Genomic DNA, 17,490 nt, shown 5'->3' with positions numbered 1-17,490 from the left:
TTGATTGATTCATATTAATCCGCAAACATTAACATTTAAAAAGTAAACATTTTATCCACCATTAATTTTCCATCAGAGTCATATGCACTATGTAATGCAAATACAGCATTCTGAAAAGTGTCTTTGCCAGACCTGGTGGCACAGGCCTTGAATTCCAGAACTCTGGAGGCAGAGGCAGGCAAAGCTGAGTAAGTTTGAGGCCAGCCTCATGTACATAGTGAGTTCCAGGTCTTCCATAGCTGTATTGTAAGACCTTGTCTCACTATATATATATAAAGTGTCGTCTTGGCTGAGTTCTGAATGTTGCACCTAGAGTCTGGAAAGCACAGTATGCTGTTTGAGGGTATCAGGTCACACTATTTTCAGTTAGAAAAGACATTATAGGCCAGGTGGTGGTGGCACATACCTTTAATCTCAGCACTAGGGAGGCAGAGGCAAGTAGGTCTCTGAGTTCAATGCTAGCCTGGTCTACAGAGCAAGTTTCAGGACAGCAAGGGCTACACAAAGAAACTATGTCTTGAAAAAAAAAAACAAAAGGGAAGGAAGGAAGGAGGGAAGAAGGAAGAAACATAGTATAGGATAATATTAGAATACATCCTTTGAATTATAGTCATTCATATATATCAGAAAATTTTTCGTAATAGTGTTTTGTCTCCTTGATTTAAGAAAAGTACTCTGTGCATGGAGTATGACCAAATTGTTATTTTTTGGTTATTGTGTTTGTTTGAGACCCAGACTCATAGTGTTGCTCTCTGGCCAAAACTCACCTGGTAGACCAGACTGGACTGGAACTAACAGAGCTCCTCCCACCTCTGTCTCTAGAGGTGTGCGTCAACACAACCATTCAAACCATTGTCTTTTTAGTTGTGGTCTGTTGACAGCCAGTGGTGAGACTGTGGGCTTCTCCCAGGAGGAGGGGCCAGGCCTGGACCCTACCCTAAGGGCTTTGTGCTGTCACTGATTGCTGCAGAATTGCAAGTGTGCTTTCTGTGGGTGAGAACAGTTTGCCTGTAGTCTCCTTTGTTCCTTTTCAGCATTTCTTGGCAAATTACTGTGCAAGTGTATGAGCTTTGTGTGAGTGAGTCTCACAGAGTAAAGTGAACTCCTCAGAGGAACAATGAAAATCTTCATGAAATGTTCTCTTTTTCCTGTGTGTCCCTGGGGAAGTGTGAGGCTTCCATCATTGGGTCTATGAAGAATTCAGAGCCTTCCTAGTGTATAATATTCTCATTCCAATAATTCAGCTTTGTTTCTACCCCTGAGATTTGGTTTGAATTGAGCTGTGGTTGGAATTGAGATTCAAGTGATGCTAACTGAAAGTGCTTTCTAAATATTCTTAGTATTCTGACACTTCAGGACAATTCGGGAATCACTCTTAAAATCCTGTGTTTATCTGCTGAGCACAGTACTGTGTTAGAAATCTAGGTGCTTCCTGAACAATCTCTTTGTCACTTGCAGGGCGCACTGATCACTCAGACCTGCTCACCTGTGGAGAAGAACAAAGAACCCTGGAAGATGGAGCAGGAGGAGGCAGTAGTTAAGGATACAGGTATGGTGGAGGGATTGGTGAAGGGATGGCAGGGTTAAGTGAATGTGGAAGTGGGATGTGAAATCAATTTTGCCACATTCTCTTTCACTAGAAATAATTCTGGAGGCTTCTACTGAGAAAAATCTCCTTATAGGATTATCCTGTTGTAGGTATGAGAAGAGGTTCTGAGGAAGAATTGACACGCAGGCAAATAAAATTGTATTTGACGATCATGTGAGTGATGCTGTCCTTACCCCATTCACACCACTGATCATGTCATCATACCAATACTAATTGGTTTTCATGTCTGTGATTGTAATGTATTACAAAATGATCAAAATTATGACTTCTAGATTTATTCCTTTTTTTCAGAGTCTTGAAACTTTTGGTATTCTAGCACATTCTTTACCTTTTAGTGTTAGTGTTTGTCCCTGAAAATGATGCCAACAGAATTTTGATAAGAATCAGGAAGTATATTTACAGACTGTTAAACTCCATCTGTGCTCTCTTCCCATGGATAGCTGCCACTGTCTGTTGTCATGACCACTCCATGTGGTTTCCATTGCTGTAATTGTAATATACTGAGAGATCACCTCTACGTTTGTTCCTCATAGTATTTTCCAGGTCTGTATTTTCAGAATTACTATCTGTAAAATATGCAAATAGGATTATAATGGGAATGGCTTGGAGTCTTAGAGAAGACAGACCTTCTAGGTTGTCTCCTTGTGTCTGAAAAGAATGTGAGGCACTGTGCCAGTTTTCAAATGTTGTATGTATTCTCCTGGTTTTTGTCTGCTGTTGATGTCTGCATATTTTTGTGATATGCACTCATGTTGATCAAAGAACTTTCTATCCAGTAAACCATATTATCATTTGCTAATACTGCTTATTTTATATTTGCATACGTGTGTGTATTATAGACTTAATTCACTATTTTTCTCGTATAAAAAATCTTTATGTGGTGGTCACAGCTAGAGCAGGCTTCTGAACAGACTCTGCTGTGGGTTATCACAAGATGGTCAGTGAATTCTTGATAAGGAAACTTGATAAACAGTCTCTTTCCAGAGGTCAGGGGTCAGGTTGCTGTAGGTATTAGAGATGGCATCAAAGGTGACCTTTGCAAAGTTGCCCAGGTTGGCAGTGCAACTCCTGGTTGGTGTGTGGCATTCATCAATACTGACCATCGTCTGTACCTTCTTGGTCCTAGGAGCAGAGACTGCCAGTGCCTCTGGGACAGGGATGAGAAGCAATAACACAGAGCGACAGCACCCTGTCACTTTTTTACAGAATAGTGTAGGGCTTGCCATCTCTGTTCTTCCCGTAGCCTCTTCATACAGGGACTTCCAGAAATACTGCAGATTTCATAATTTTATGTCGGCCTCCATCTGTGTCATCTTTTCATGCTCTAGTTTCCATCTTCTTCAGTTCTTTCAGTGAATCAAAGTTTTCATTGTGGAGGCCTTTTATCTGCTTGGTTAGTTCATTTAAGGAGTTTTTATTTTTATTAATCATGACTTAGTATTCATTTTTTAAAATTTAGATTCATATATTTTATGTTTGCAAGTGTTTTGCTTGCATTTATGACTGTACATTGTGTTCATCCTAGAATTGTAGTTATGGATAGATGTGTAGGGTTTGGGAATGGAACCTCGGACTCTGGAAGAACAGCAGGTACTCATAACCATTGAGTCATCTCTCTAACCCCCTACTAAGTGTAATTATGTGAGTAACAATATTAAAAATATAAATTTTTACTATCTAGATAATCCAAAATTTTGACTTTACACAGGCTTTAAAAATTTTTAATAACTTTTTCTTTCATTGTTATAATGTTTGTATGTATTTTTAAACATAAAAATACAGCCTACTATGTATGTTTTCAGGGATAAACATTTGGTGTTGGATAACCACTCTTCTCTGCAGAAGACTATTTCTCCATCTCTCAGAATTCCTTCGTGTTTGACTAGGGTTGAGGCCTAGTGAGCTTTCTCTTTCCCTGTTAGCATGTCTCTTGGTGTTGTCCTTGATCTGCTTATGTTTAGGCAGCCATGTTTGTAAGATTTCATGCATGTAGATTCTCTGACATTTCTAGGAGACACAGTCTCACAGCAAACATCCCATTCCTCTGGCTCTTACAATTTTCCTGCCCCTCCTTCTCAGTGATCCCTGAACCTGAGGAGCAGGTGTGGTGTTGCTTATGTGTTTGTAGGGACTGAGCAGGTTTTCCGAAATAATCCCCATGTGTTCCAAAAAGATCTTTCTATGGTGAGAGTTGAGGACAACATTTATCTGTGGTGATAAGGAAGATTTTTAGAATGCAGTTATGGATTATGCTGATTTAGTAAAGTAGTGATTGTATGTTGTAGGAGGACATTTGTTTGTTCCTGGCTGCCTAGACTCAAAATAGCCACACAGAAACTGTATTAATTAAATCACTGCTGGACCTATTAGCTCTAGCATCTTATTGGCTAGCTCTTATATCTTAATTTAACCCATTCTTATTAATCTATGTACATGGCTGTAGCTTACGGGCAAGGTACCAGGTTGTCTGTTCCCGGCAGTTGCTACATGGGTTCTCCCTGACTCTGCCTTCTTTCTCCCACCATTCAGGTTAGTTTTCCCCGCCTACCTCTATTCTGCTAAGGCACTTGTCAAAACAGCTTCTTTATTCATTAACCAATAAAAGCAACAGGTATCAGTAAAATCTTGTCTTCTTATCCGAACCCTTAACAATATTGTTTAATATTTATTTTATTATCTTTACTTCTTTAATCTATGACTGTTTGTACTCTTTTATATTACATTTACTGTCTCTTTACTCTTTTTCTTTTCTCTCCAAATCCTACATACATTTATCCAACACTGTGACCCATTTAAAGTCCTTTTTATCTGAATCTGTCTTTATTGTTTATCTGTAATTATTTTCTGACAAAAGGCGCCTTTTTATTTTTAATACCAAGTGGATGTGGCTAGGGCCAACACAGCCCTGCCTGCTTGCTGTGCTGAGTCCAACATGGCAGAGAAATGTTCGCTGCCTCTGAGAGCCATGAACATTGCCCAATTTTGAGGCACACAGCAGGTGTATGTTGCCATTAAGCAAGTTGTAGCACTCTGCTCACAAACCCCATTTAAATGCTCCATAAATGCTCCATAGCTGGACCTCCCAAAAGAGCTGTTTGTGCTGGCAAACCAGGAAACTTCCCTTTTTTAAAAGAAGTCACACAGTTTTTCCTGCACCTCCCTTAAAGCAGCCTCGGCACCCCTGCTCACTGTGAGCCCATCTAGAAGAAAAAAAAAATTGTGGCTACCAAGAAACTGTGCTAAATTCTGTTCTTTTTTTGCTTAGAATTCCTTTTCAAGCTCTCTCAGGTTTTAAGTGGATTTATTTGGCCTCATTGGGTGCCAGTTTGATGTAGGAGGCCGATTGTTCATTCTCACCTGCCCAGACTTGAAATAACCACATAGAAACTGTGTTAATTAAATAACTGATTGGCCTATTAGCTCTAGCTTCTTATTGGCTAGCTCTTATATCTTAATTTAACCTATACTTATTAATCTGTATTGCTATGTGGCTGTGTCTTACTGGCAAGGATTCAGCTCATCTGTTTCCAGTGGCGGCTACATGGCTTCTCCCTGACTCCGCCTTCTTTCTCCCAGAATTCATTTTAGCTTTCCCTGCCTACCTCTACTCTGCTAAGCCACTAGCCGAAATAGCTTCTTCATTCATTAACCAATGAAAGCAACACATATGCAGAAGAACTTCCCACACCAGTTGTAGGTTCTGCTGTAAGATCTTTGTCTTCACTCTCCCTAGGTAAACTGGGCTAGGTTTCTAATACCAGGCATGATTTCCCTCCTGTTGAGAGGGTCTTAAATCCAATTAGAAGGTGTTGGTTACCACCAAGGTACGTGTGCCACTCTTGCACCCTTAGTACTATCATGCAGTACAGATCATTGTGGTTCCTAGGTGTCATAGGTGGAGAGGACTGTTGATTGGCTCCTTACTTTGGAAGCTTGCATGTTGCTTTCTGGTATCATGAAAGCTAATCCCCAGGAAGGTTTTAAGGTCATAACCATCTCTAGTCCTCTGGGATCTGTATCTGAAGTGCATGGCTTCTTCAACAATAGAACTTATCTTCTGCCTCTAGGAAGCCAATATGGGCAACAGCAATAGCCTACGTTTTGGGAGTGTCTTGGACAGCTGTGAAAAACAATTTCCGAGCAGGCTTCTTATGGTTTGGGTGTGGATGGTTTTGGTAGAAAGTCTATGGCTCTTGTGATGAGTACCATAAGCCCAGATGGATTTTTTTATTTAACTATAAATGTATCTGTATGCACATATTTTTTTGGATGGATAATAGTATCTTTTTGTAAATTTTGTAAATTAGACATTTTTACTGTCATTTTACCCTCCTTCTGTGTTTATGTCTCTTCTCCATAATTAAATCCCTCACCCCTGTTTCTCCATTCCCCCCTTTAGACTATTTTTTCCATGTTATTCCCTTTTTTATTACTCCCACACAGCCCACACTGGACTGTTTTTATTTTTCTTGTTTCTGCAGTTATTCCAGGTTGTGTACTCACATTTGAAGATTTGGAGCTAGGAACTGCCTAAGAGAGAGATCATACAATGTCTATCTTCATCTGGGTTACTCCTTTCAATATGATCTTTTCTATGTTCAGCAAGTCCGGTTTTATCCCATGCTTTTTCAGACCCAGGCCAGCTGGCCTTGGTGAGTTCCCGATAGAACATCCCCATTGTCTCAGTGTGTGGGTGCACCCCTTGCTGTCATGAGTTCCTTGCTCTGATGGGGGAGGGGGACTTGGTCAGGGGAGGGGGAGGGAAATGGGAGGCGGTGGCAGGGAGGAGGCAGAAATCTTTAATAAATAAATAAATTAAAAAAAAGAAAAAAATATGATCTTTTCTAGGTCTATCCATTTACCTGCAAAGCTCATGCTTGCAATTTTCTTTATCCCTGAACAATGTTCCAAAGGTTATGTGTATCACGTTTCCATTATTCATTTAGGTTGTCTCCCTTTTGTAGCTACTGTGAATAGAGCAGCAATGAAAATGGGTGAGCAAATATCTGTGGAGTAGCATGTCAAGTCCTTTGAGCATATGCCAAGGAGTGGTACAGCCGGGTCATGTGCTAGATTTCTTTAACTTTTTCAGGATTCTCCTTATTGATTTTCAGAGTTGCTAGATTTATTTTGTCTGTTTGTTTTAAGGGAATTTCTTAATGTTGTTGTTGGTTGGATTATATTGGGAATAGTTTTCTTTCTTTTGTCTGAGAATTAGTGATGTGCTGTCTTACCCATGGATGATTACTTTCAAGTTCTCCTGTATTTATCTATTCTTCACATGAAAGTTATTTCCAATGTTCTCATTGATAATTCATTGGAATCCCCTGTGTATATTTTGCCTCTAATTTATTATCTGCAGTGCTGCTTTAGTGAAATGTGCTATGTTAATTCATGATTGTCTTCAAATACACACATGCTCCATTAATTTTAAGATAGATTTTTTTTTTGTTTGAGTAACAATATGATTAACAGTGATTTTCTCTTCAAGCTTTAAATGTCATTCCATGCACTCGTGGATTTGGGATCATTGTCTGAACACTTGGTCTCATTCTTTTGCTTGTGTCTTTTCAAGTGATTTGACATGTTTCTTTAACAGCTTTCAGTATTAATTTTTGCACTTTCTTTTTGACCCCTTAATATGAAAGGTCAACAAGCCATCTACTCATTGTTCCTGAAAGAGAAACTCACAGAAGATAAACTGAAAGAAATGGCTGATTCTGCAATTAATCTCTCCCAGGTCAGTGCTCATGCCCTGCCCAACCCCCCTTTTTTTGTAGATATGTTATAGTTTTACACATTGGAAGCCTTTAATTTTCTGCTTCTAATTATTTTTTAACATTATAAAAATGTTGCATACAAACAAAAATCACATGCTGAAAATAATCTGACTGTGTACCTCAATGTCTTTTTACATAGTTAAAGTAGTTATTGGGAACAGAAGCTCTGGAGCCTCACATGGGATATTATAGTTTCAATATTCAATACATTTTGATATACTTATCTGCCATCAAAAAACAGACCAAAAAAAGTGAGACAGAACTAGAAAAGCACTTAGCTTTACATCCTTCACCATAACTGGTGTTTATTACCTGCATTCAGTTCTACCTCCAACCCAATATTTATAACCTTTCTTGTTCTCTTTTCTTCATATTCTGCTGTGCCCATATGTATGTTGTTTCCATAAACATATAGTAATGGTAGATTCTCCCTATGAGGGAAAATACAGTATTCTTTTTCTGGTACTGTATGATCTCTCTTCCAATTATACATTTTTATTTCATCCATTTTCCTGCAAATTTCTTACATTTTTCTCTTCAGCTGAATAGTATTCCATTTTATATGTATATCATTTTCATTGTGCATTCATTGGGAGTAGACAGTTAGGTCTGATTATAATTCTTTGCTAATGTAAACACAGCAGCATTAACCACAGAGTATAAATATCTCTATAGTGGGGTGGGGTATTTTCTAGATATGTGCCCAGGAGTGAAAGAAGTGGGTCTTAACTTTAGTTCTGTCTTTAGTTTTCTAGTAATCTTCAGGCTGATTTTCATTTGAGTGTATTAATTTGCCTAAAAGGGTCATGCTCTGTGAAGTGAAATGATCTAGTTTTAGTATAAATTGATCTCCACATGGATCCTTTGATTTGAGTCTGGATTATAAACTCAGTGCCTATTGCTTAAAGAGTCATCCTGATCAGATTTATTTTCTAACCTAGGTGGATCTATTAGAAACTCCCCTTTTATGGCGGAGAATGTGCCAAACCTCATATTCTATTCTCCCTATAGATCCAGGGCCCTGACCACCCTTTCTCAAGAGAACCCTGAACTTTTGTTGTCTGGTGCTCCTCCATCTCACCTTTCCTCTAAGTTTCTGTTGCTAACCTTGGGGTTCCCTTACTCTTTCCCTTGTAAGAGGCACCACCAACTGTATAGCCATGGGGTACTGAAGTGGAAGCACCTCAAAGCCCACAACCTTTTATGGTTAATGTTCCCTTTTCTACCACCTACCTTTGTAATTGAAAACAACAGAACCCTTCTTTCTCTGAGGACCCCAAGGGCCTCACCTCTCTTATAAGTACAATCTTTACTACCTACAAACCCACCTGGGAATATTGTCAGCAGCCCTTGTAGGTCCTTTTTATTTCAGAGGAGGTAGGTTGGATCCAGGTTGATGCTCACAAATATGTTCTGGGACAGGATGAATTATGTAATGCCAACATACTGAGGTCGAACTTAAGTCTGTTGGAAACTTATCAACCTCAAAGATCAGGAGAGGTATAGAGGATTAATGAAAGCTTAAAAGATATTCTTCCCAAATTGATTGTGGAGAGAGGTGATATCTGGGTAAGTCTTCTCCCATTTTGCCCTCTTTTTTTTTTAAAATATATTTATTTATTTATTTGTTATGTATACAATAGTCTATCTGTGTGTATGCCTGCAGGCCAGAAGAGGGCACCAGACCTTATGACAGATGGTTGTGGGCCACCATATGGGTGCTGGGAATTGAACTCAGGACCTTTGGAAGAGCAGGCAATGCTCTTAACCACTGAGCCATCTCTCCAGCCCCCCATTTTGCCCTCTTAAGTGCTCGATGTACCCCTCATGTACTCCCCTTGAGATTATGTTTGGAAGGCCTCCCTGAATTATTACAAAGCTAGATATTGGAATACCTAGAAAGAGTCACTGATCCAGAACTTCTTAAATTCTTGCAGGCAGTCCTGCCCAACATCTTTGAGACTGTCAAAGAGGACCAGCTACTGTATCAGGAGAGACACCCACCAGATGAGCCAGAGATACAACCTGTTGATTGGGTTTGGGGCGAGAAATATATGGCCCAGCAGCTAGGAGGAAAGTGTACTGGACTGTTCGAGGTGATCTTGGCCACACCGACTGCTGTTAAAGTAGCTGACAAGCCTCACTGGATTCAGCAGAATCATCTAGAGCTGTCAAAATCTAAACATGTGCCTAAGGAATGGGTGCTAAGGCCACTGGGACCTACCAAGGTACAATTAACAAGGCAGGGAAAAGACCCATAATAATGCTTGTCTTTTTCCTCCTGATGTCTGCCACTTAGGGGCTTATATGCCCACCTACTATGAGTGGAGACTCATCCAAATATCTGATGCAAAGATTTTAGCCATTGCCACCACACCTGACTCTTTCTCTAACTATAAATCTCTGTGACCTAGTATAAGATTCTGCACACACCACAGGGTTGCAACGCTTGGCCTATTGTGAAAAAATTAAAAAGAGGTATGGTAGTTTACCTTGCCCCTCAGATAGAACACCCCTTTGTGAGGTGGAGGGCGGATAGCACTGTGGGGGAAGGGAATGTGAGATATTAGCCAGTGTGACAATTAATGCTTGTGAGACATTTTACCCTTGGTTAAACCCAAAGATTAAGACTATTGGCTACAATTACACATCGTTAGTTTCAGGAAAAAAGTATCTTTACTGTTATCGTTGACCAAAGACGGGAGGGAAAACATGGGGCCTTTGGGTGTATGTTTTAGGACTGGACTCTGACACCGAAAGTTTACTGTTCAGTGGTTTCAGCCCAAGCAACCAAAATTGTAAGTGGGCACCAATAAGGTTATCAGCCCAATAATCCATCTTGGGTGCCCTCACCCAAGAGAGGACTGGTCATCTCCCACAATGCCAATCTACCTGTTAAGACACATCCTAAAGAAAACTATAGTTTGAAATTCTTGACAGTACCTTCAAGTTCCTGAGTGGAACTAACTCTAATGCTACTGCTGACTGCTGGCTTTGCATTAAGCCTGGTCCTCATGCTATGTAAGCATAGCCCCCCTTTCTTCCCAGGGAAACCAGCCTTCTGATATCAGAAAACTCATTGTGGATGAGCTGAAATCCCAACACTGCCCATGGACCAAATGGTCTCCCTCTTTAGTGCAAGAACTCAAAGGCCTGTTTTCACTCAGAATATTATAGCCTCAACAACTCACCATATGAGAGATTTTGTAATTCGAGCAGTCCAGTTTCTAGTTCAGATGCAGGACATAGGCTTAACTTTGTGGTTCCTTCTCATGGGTGCTGGTTTGCATGTATGACAGGGTTGAAACCATGCATCAACCTGGCTTCTACCACAGACCTGTGAATCCTTGTGAACTTACTGCCCCAAGTCTACTACTTCTCAGGAGGAAGAGGAGGTTGAGAACATTATCTTTCCCAGAGGGACATACCCAAGAGCCTCTGAGCAGTTCTCATCCCAGCCTTCTCAGGGAGGGGCTAGCTAGGTTGACAGACTTTAGAACTGCAGCTCTTATAAAGGAAAACCAAAATTATAAGGAACTAGGGAGACTGATAGACGGAGACATATTCAAACTGGAAAAGGCTATCTGTCATCTGACTGACTCCCTAGTACAGGTGTTTCTACAAAATAGGATAGGCCTGAATTTACTATGCCTCCAGCAGGGAGGCTTATATATAACTTTAGGGAAACGATGTTATTTATGTGCTAATCATTCAGGAGTAATCAGATACAAAGAAAAGACAGGGAAGAAACACAACAGGTTTTCTAACTGGTTTGAATCACATGTCTCATGATCCCCGTGGCTAACATCCTATGTTTCCATGCTGATGTGTAACTTAAACATTATTTGATGTGTTTTTGGACTTTCATCTTTTTTTTGTAACTATTTGCATGTGAAATCTTCAAAACATCTGAAATTGTTATTTGTCTAAGTCAACTTCTATTATTTCTATAATATTTTTGATTATATCAAATGTGGTTGATGCTGATTTTTCTATCTGCTTAGTAGTGGCCCAATATTTTCATAAAATTAATTCTATATACTACTTGATTTTATATGTTCAAGTTAAAATTTACAGTATACAGTGTTGTTGTATTCATTTTTACTGTGGAAAAAAACCAAACTCTTTCACTATTGAGTTAACCATGAATTTTGCCTTCCATATGTGCCAGTTTGCTCTTTAATGGTATGGCATTGGACCTAGAGTCTAAACATATGAACTGAGCATGTTACAATGGAATCATGGTAGGCCCAAGAACAGACAGGATGATTCAGTGTCAATATTTTAGCATAAAATGTAGGCACAACATTTCAAAGCACATTTCCTCATCCTAAATTTTCCTCCTTAGACATGTCCGCTATGATCCTGTGCAACATAGAAGATAGATAACCGTGTCCAGACCTTGAATGTGTGTTGTTTAGTGTATATTGCCTGTGAGACTACTGTATCATCCTGTGGAGTATGACTATATTAGAAATCATCTTTGAGTAACTATCTTTACCATCTAGTCCCCTAATTTCCTCACATCTCCTTATATCTAGGAGAGCACTCTGTCTGGTAGAAACACAAACTGTACTTTGTATTTCAGGGTCTGTTGACATTCAAGGATGTGACTGTGGACTTCTCCCAAGAGGAGTGGGAATGTCTGAACTCTGCTCAGAGAACTTTGTACATTGATGTGATGTTGGAGAATTACAGCAACCTGCTCTCTGTGGGTGAGAACATTTTGCTTGTAGACTTGCTAACTCAAGCTTTGTATGTACTGACTGTATAGGTTATGAACTCTCTGTTAGGCTATCGTGAAAACAATAGGAGATTAGGGAATGCTTGGGAGTAGAAAAGAACTTTTTCTTTGTGTTTTTTTTTTCTCTCTTCTCCATTTTATAGGTGTGATGCACCCTTCATTTCATTTCCATAATACATTCAGAAACTCAGTAGCATATAATATTTCCAGTTATATCTTAAAGCTCGATGTCTGTCATTGTTCTTAATATTGTTTTATTTGTGAGAAAAATTCACGATATTCAAACTGAAAATTCTCCCTAAATATGCTGAAGATTCTGACAGGAAATAGCAATTGGAAAATTATTCCTATATTCCTCTACTATGTATTCTTTCTTTACTGAGCATAGTACTGTATTAAACATGTTCATTCTTTCTAAAAAATTATAGCATGGATCATGGATGGCCTCACAGAACACATAGATTATTATATGCTAGGTTGGCGTGGTCACCTGTCCACAGCAAATAAGATTGTCTTGAGAGGTGGAGAGCAAAGAGTAGCCACAGCTAGGGTGCGCTAGTGAATGAGCACGACAACAATGATAGCTTCCAATAAAAGAGTACGAAAGAGGTGAGAATGCTTTTGCAATATTCAGTTCCTTTTGAAAGGATTCCTGATAATTGAACCTCGAATATATAGTTTCCTTGCCCAGGGATGCATTCTAAATACTGTAATTGTTAGAAGATGTGTCTTATTACACCTGGATTATGGTTTTTACTTAATGCTAGTACAAAATGCAGTTTTATTTGCTGATATCAGATTGGAATAATCTTACAACGTTCTAAGTCTAATGTGAGTCCATGAATTAGGATTATTCTGTGATTGCTTTCCTCGCATGTATATTAATGGTGGCTAAAAATAAGCCCTGACTTCCCATGATAGCCCTGCTTCAAATGATCTCGAGCAGCGAGTGGTTCTGAACCTTGGTAACGGTACAGCCTTTTAGTAAAGTTCCTCATGTTTTGTTGACTCCCAACCATAAAAGGGTTTTTGTTGCTAATGTTTGACTGTAACTTTGCTACTAAGTGATGCCTTGGTTCCTAAGATCATTGGAAAAAACATGTATTTTCAGACAATTATGACCCACAGGTTTAGAACCACAGATTTAGAGCCTCTGATGTAATACTTGCTTTGCATCTATTACTTTTTAAAGAATCTAAATTCAGCATGAAAATATAGAATCTGTGACGCTTTTCAATAGGCCTTTAATTTTCTAAGGAATTGGGTATTTTGACTTAAATTTTCATTGCTGTACATTAGTAAGTAAACACTGTGAATCTGGAATTGGATTAAACTCTGCTTCATCAATTTCTGAGAAAAAATATTTTAAAATAGTGGCATATATTTTAAATATACTTGGGCAGTTACCTCCGTCCCCAAGCTAATTACTGATTTCTCAGTTCTCTGCTTCAACTTCCTTGAAGACTATTACTCTGTGTTTGTGAGCATCCATAAATAACAGTGGTGAAGAAAGTTGACTACTGGAAACTATTCTAAATAGTTGTTGGTTGGCTTATCTTAAGAGAGAACTTCGGGAGATAGTTATTTATCAAATGTTTAATCTTGGAACAAGCACTATTAATGTGAATTGTATTCATTTTCAGAGAACTGTTGCATATGTAATCCTGCCCATCTACATGTGAATAATGAAAAGGAGTCTTCTCAGTGTAATGACCTTGGCAAAGTGCTTCATGACCCCTCCACATGTGCATATTATAGAATAAGTGAAACTACAGAAAACTCTAATAACTATAGATGCAGTAATCATAGGGATGACTCTGTTGACTCATCAAACCCAGATAGACATGAATGTGTGCACACTGGAGAAGAACCTTGCAAACCTAAGGACTGTGAGAAATCTTTAAATTTGTGTTCCAACATTAATAAAGATCAGAGACTCTATACTGCAAAGAACGAGAACAGGCAGGAAGAATATGATGACCATTTTAGCTCTACATACAATGGTTTACAACAAAAATTCTGCATTGGAGAGAAACCACACCAGTGTGGGAAATGTGGGAAATCCTTCAGTACTGCCTTAAGCCTCACTGTACATCAGAGAATTCATACTGGAGAGAAGCCTTACAAATGTCAGGAATGTAACAAATCCTTCACTGTGAAGTCAACTCTTACAAAGCATCAGAGAATTCATACTGGAAAGAAACCCTACACGTGCAACGTTTGTGACAAATCCTTTACCCAGTGCTCAAGTCTGAAAACTCATCAAAGACTCCATACTGGAGAGAAACCTTACAAATGCAGAGAATGTGGAAAGTCATTTCATCAGTCCTCAGCACTTAAAAGCCATCAGAACATGCATACAGGAGAGAAGCCTTACAAATGTAAGGAATGTGACAGATCCTTTGCCCACTATTCTAACTTTAGGAGACATCAGAAAATCCATACCACTGAGAAACATTATAGGTGTCAAGAATGTGGCAGGGTCTTTCATTGGCTTTCACACTTAAGGAGACATTACAGACTCCATACTGGAGAGAAGCCTTACAAATGCAATGATTGCGACAGTTCCTTTACCCACTATTCATCATTTAGAAGACATCAGAAAACTCATTCTTTAGAGGAATTGTACGAATGCAAAGAATGTGGTAAGTCCTTTCTTGATTTATCACATCTTAAAAGGCATCACCGAATCCATACTGGTGAGAGGCCTTACAAATGTGAGGTCTGTGACAAATCCTTTACCTTGAACTCAACTCTTAGAAGACATCATAAAATTCATACTGGGGAGAAACCTTACAAATGTGAGGTATGTGACAAATCCTTTAGTGTAATATCAAATCTCAGAAATCATCAGAAAATTCATACCGGAGAGAAACTTTACAAATGTAGGCAATGTAGCAAATCCTTTAGCCAGGACTCATATCTTAGAATACATCAGAGAATTCATACAGGAGAGAGACCTTACAGATGCAGAGAATGTGGAAAATCATTTCATCAGTTGTCAGCACTTAAACGCCATCAGAAAATGCATACTGGAGAGAAACCTTACAAGTGTACAGAATGCGGCAAATCCTTTACCCAGGACTCACATCTTAGAACACATCAGAGAGTCCATACTGGAGAGAGACCTTACAGATGTACAGAATGTGACAAATCTTTTACTGAGTGCTCAACTCTTAGGCAACATCAGAAAATTCATACTGGAGAGAAACCTTACAAATGTATGGAATGTGACAAATCCTTTTCCCGTAACTCACATCTTAGAATACACCAGAAAATTCATACTTGGTAGAGACCTTACAAATGCAAAGAATGTGACATGTCCTTTATTCAAATTTTGAGATTTAGAAAACAGTAGAAAATTCAAACTGGAGAGAAAAATACCATTGCAAATAATGTGACATAGCCTTATCTGAATTCTCTGCTTAGAAATCACACTAATAGAAGCATAAAGATATGAAACTTGTGAATGTCTTTCATCAAGGTCTAAATGTTAACAAATTTCACAGGGCTTATATGAAAATAAAATTCTACAGGGAAAGTTTTGTTGTTTTTTGTTTTTATATGGTTGCATTGTATATAAGTATTTCTGTGGACTACATGTATGCCTGGTGCTTGGAGAGTCCACAGGAGGTAATCAGATGCCTTAAGCCTGGATTACCAGAAAATTGTGACCTGTTATATGTGTCTAGAATTGAACCCCAGTCTTCTGGAAGTGTAGTCAGTCCTCGTAACCACTAAGTCGTATCTCTAGCCCCTCAGAAAAGCTGTGATAAAAATACTGGGTTCAACATCTAAAAATTCATAATAATAGTGATGTGATGATGCAAACCTTTCATCCCAGCACTCACAAGGCAAAGACAGGAAGATCTCTGAGTCAGAAGCCGTCCTAGTCTACATAGTGAGTTCATAGACAGCCAGGACTACATAAACACTGTCTAAACAACAACAAAATATCATAATGAGGACAAAATATGGTAACATTAAAAAATGTGACAAAGCACTCTAATTTTGTTGAGCACTGCAAAATTCATAATCCTGAGAAACTAAATAAAGGTATACCATATATAATCCCAACATGTGAAATTCTCTGCATTTGATTAATTGAGGTTTTTTGTAGTGGGTTCTGCCTGTTGCAGCAGAAGTTTCCTTAACGAGAAGTGATGACTACACTTATCTGTGGGTACAAGGTAAAATGTTTAGATTTTTGTGTGGGCTTATGCAGGTTTATTAAGTGGGTGTCATAGGTTCTCCCAAGATTCATACCTGAGGAGGTAACAAGATTTCTAGTACCAGTCAGTCATGGTTTCCCGTCTGTGAAGAGGGGCTTAAGTCTGATGACAGAGCTGTTGGTTACTACTAACATGTGCTTGCAACTGATTCAACCTTAGGGGACTTTTGCCATGGTGATCTTTATATGGTTTATAGGCATCACAGATGGACAGGACTGTTGCTTCCCTCCTCTGGGAGCATACACGGTGCTTCTGGTAGCATAAACGATGTTGGTCAAGGAGAAGTTCATTTATCTTGAGACATGGACTCTCGGTGTGTTCCCAGCTGTCCTATACTCATTGTGTAGAAAAGGGTAGCATAGAACTCAGAGATCCCCCTTGCTTCTGAGTGCTTGGTTTAAGGCTTAAGGTTTAAGGCATGACCTCGCCTAACTAGACATAACTTTTTCTTTTCATGTCTTGTAAATTACCCAAGGTAACTGCACCACCTAAATGACATTCATGAATAATCAAGTGTATCTCATTTCTACTGATATTAAAGACTTATATTCCACTTAATTGGAAACTCCAATTGAAATATATGTTTCCAAGTGCTTACAACATACCAAATTACAACATAAAGTAAATAATGTAAACAGAACTACAAGTAGAAATGAGATGGAACAAGTGATAAAATGCCCTCTTCACTCCAGGATTAGGTCAACAGGGTTCTATCAAAACTTCAAATAAACACAGCAAAGCTACTTAAAATACTTCTTGGAATAATAAAGGAAGTTTTCCTGAACCTTGATACAACCAAAAAGAAATTATGAACTGATGAGGTCAATAAAAAATATTACCAACTATCCCCGCCCCCCTTCTTCATACACACACTGTCCTCTCTCACCTCCTACCTCTATTATCCTGGTCCACAATTGTAAAAAAAAAAAAAATCTCTCTATTGTGTTAATCTCTATTCATTTTGCTTGGGACCCACTGAGATTAACCAGGGCCATCTGTGAGACTGAGTTTGGAGCTCTGTGTTGGAACCTGGAGGGCTCTGCAGAGTATTACAATGAAAGGCAGTGATTCTCCTCCTACAATCCATTCATGGACAATGTTGGAGACATAAAGAGCCTTTCCCTT

General features: G+C 38.9%; 1 protein-coding gene across 1 annotated transcript in view; it reads left to right on the top strand.

The window, feature by feature from the left end:
* The window catches only part of LOC121449779, a 59,226-nt gene extending 43,023 nt beyond the window's left edge, over nucleotides 1-16,203 (top strand). Inside the window, 5 exon segments of the mRNA XM_041654458.1 lie at nucleotides 1,459-1,549; nucleotides 7,258-7,349; nucleotides 9,327-9,617; nucleotides 11,978-12,104; nucleotides 13,777-16,203. Of these exon segments, the coding sequence (XP_041510392.1) occupies nucleotides 1,459-1,549; nucleotides 7,258-7,349; nucleotides 9,327-9,617; nucleotides 11,978-12,104; nucleotides 13,777-15,539 (2,364 nt within the window). The 3' untranslated portion in view covers nucleotides 15,540-16,203.
* Nucleotides 16,204-17,490: the final 1,287 nt, after the last annotated feature.

Source organism: Microtus oregoni, unplaced genomic scaffold (assembly GCF_018167655.1).
Source record: "Microtus oregoni isolate MIOR12 unplaced genomic scaffold, Mior012 000006F_ref0000085, whole genome shotgun sequence".
Taxonomy (NCBI): domain Eukaryota; kingdom Metazoa; phylum Chordata; class Mammalia; order Rodentia; family Cricetidae; genus Microtus; species Microtus oregoni.
The sequence above is the reverse complement of the archived record's forward strand: the minus strand, read 5'-3'. Positions and strand labels throughout refer to the sequence as shown.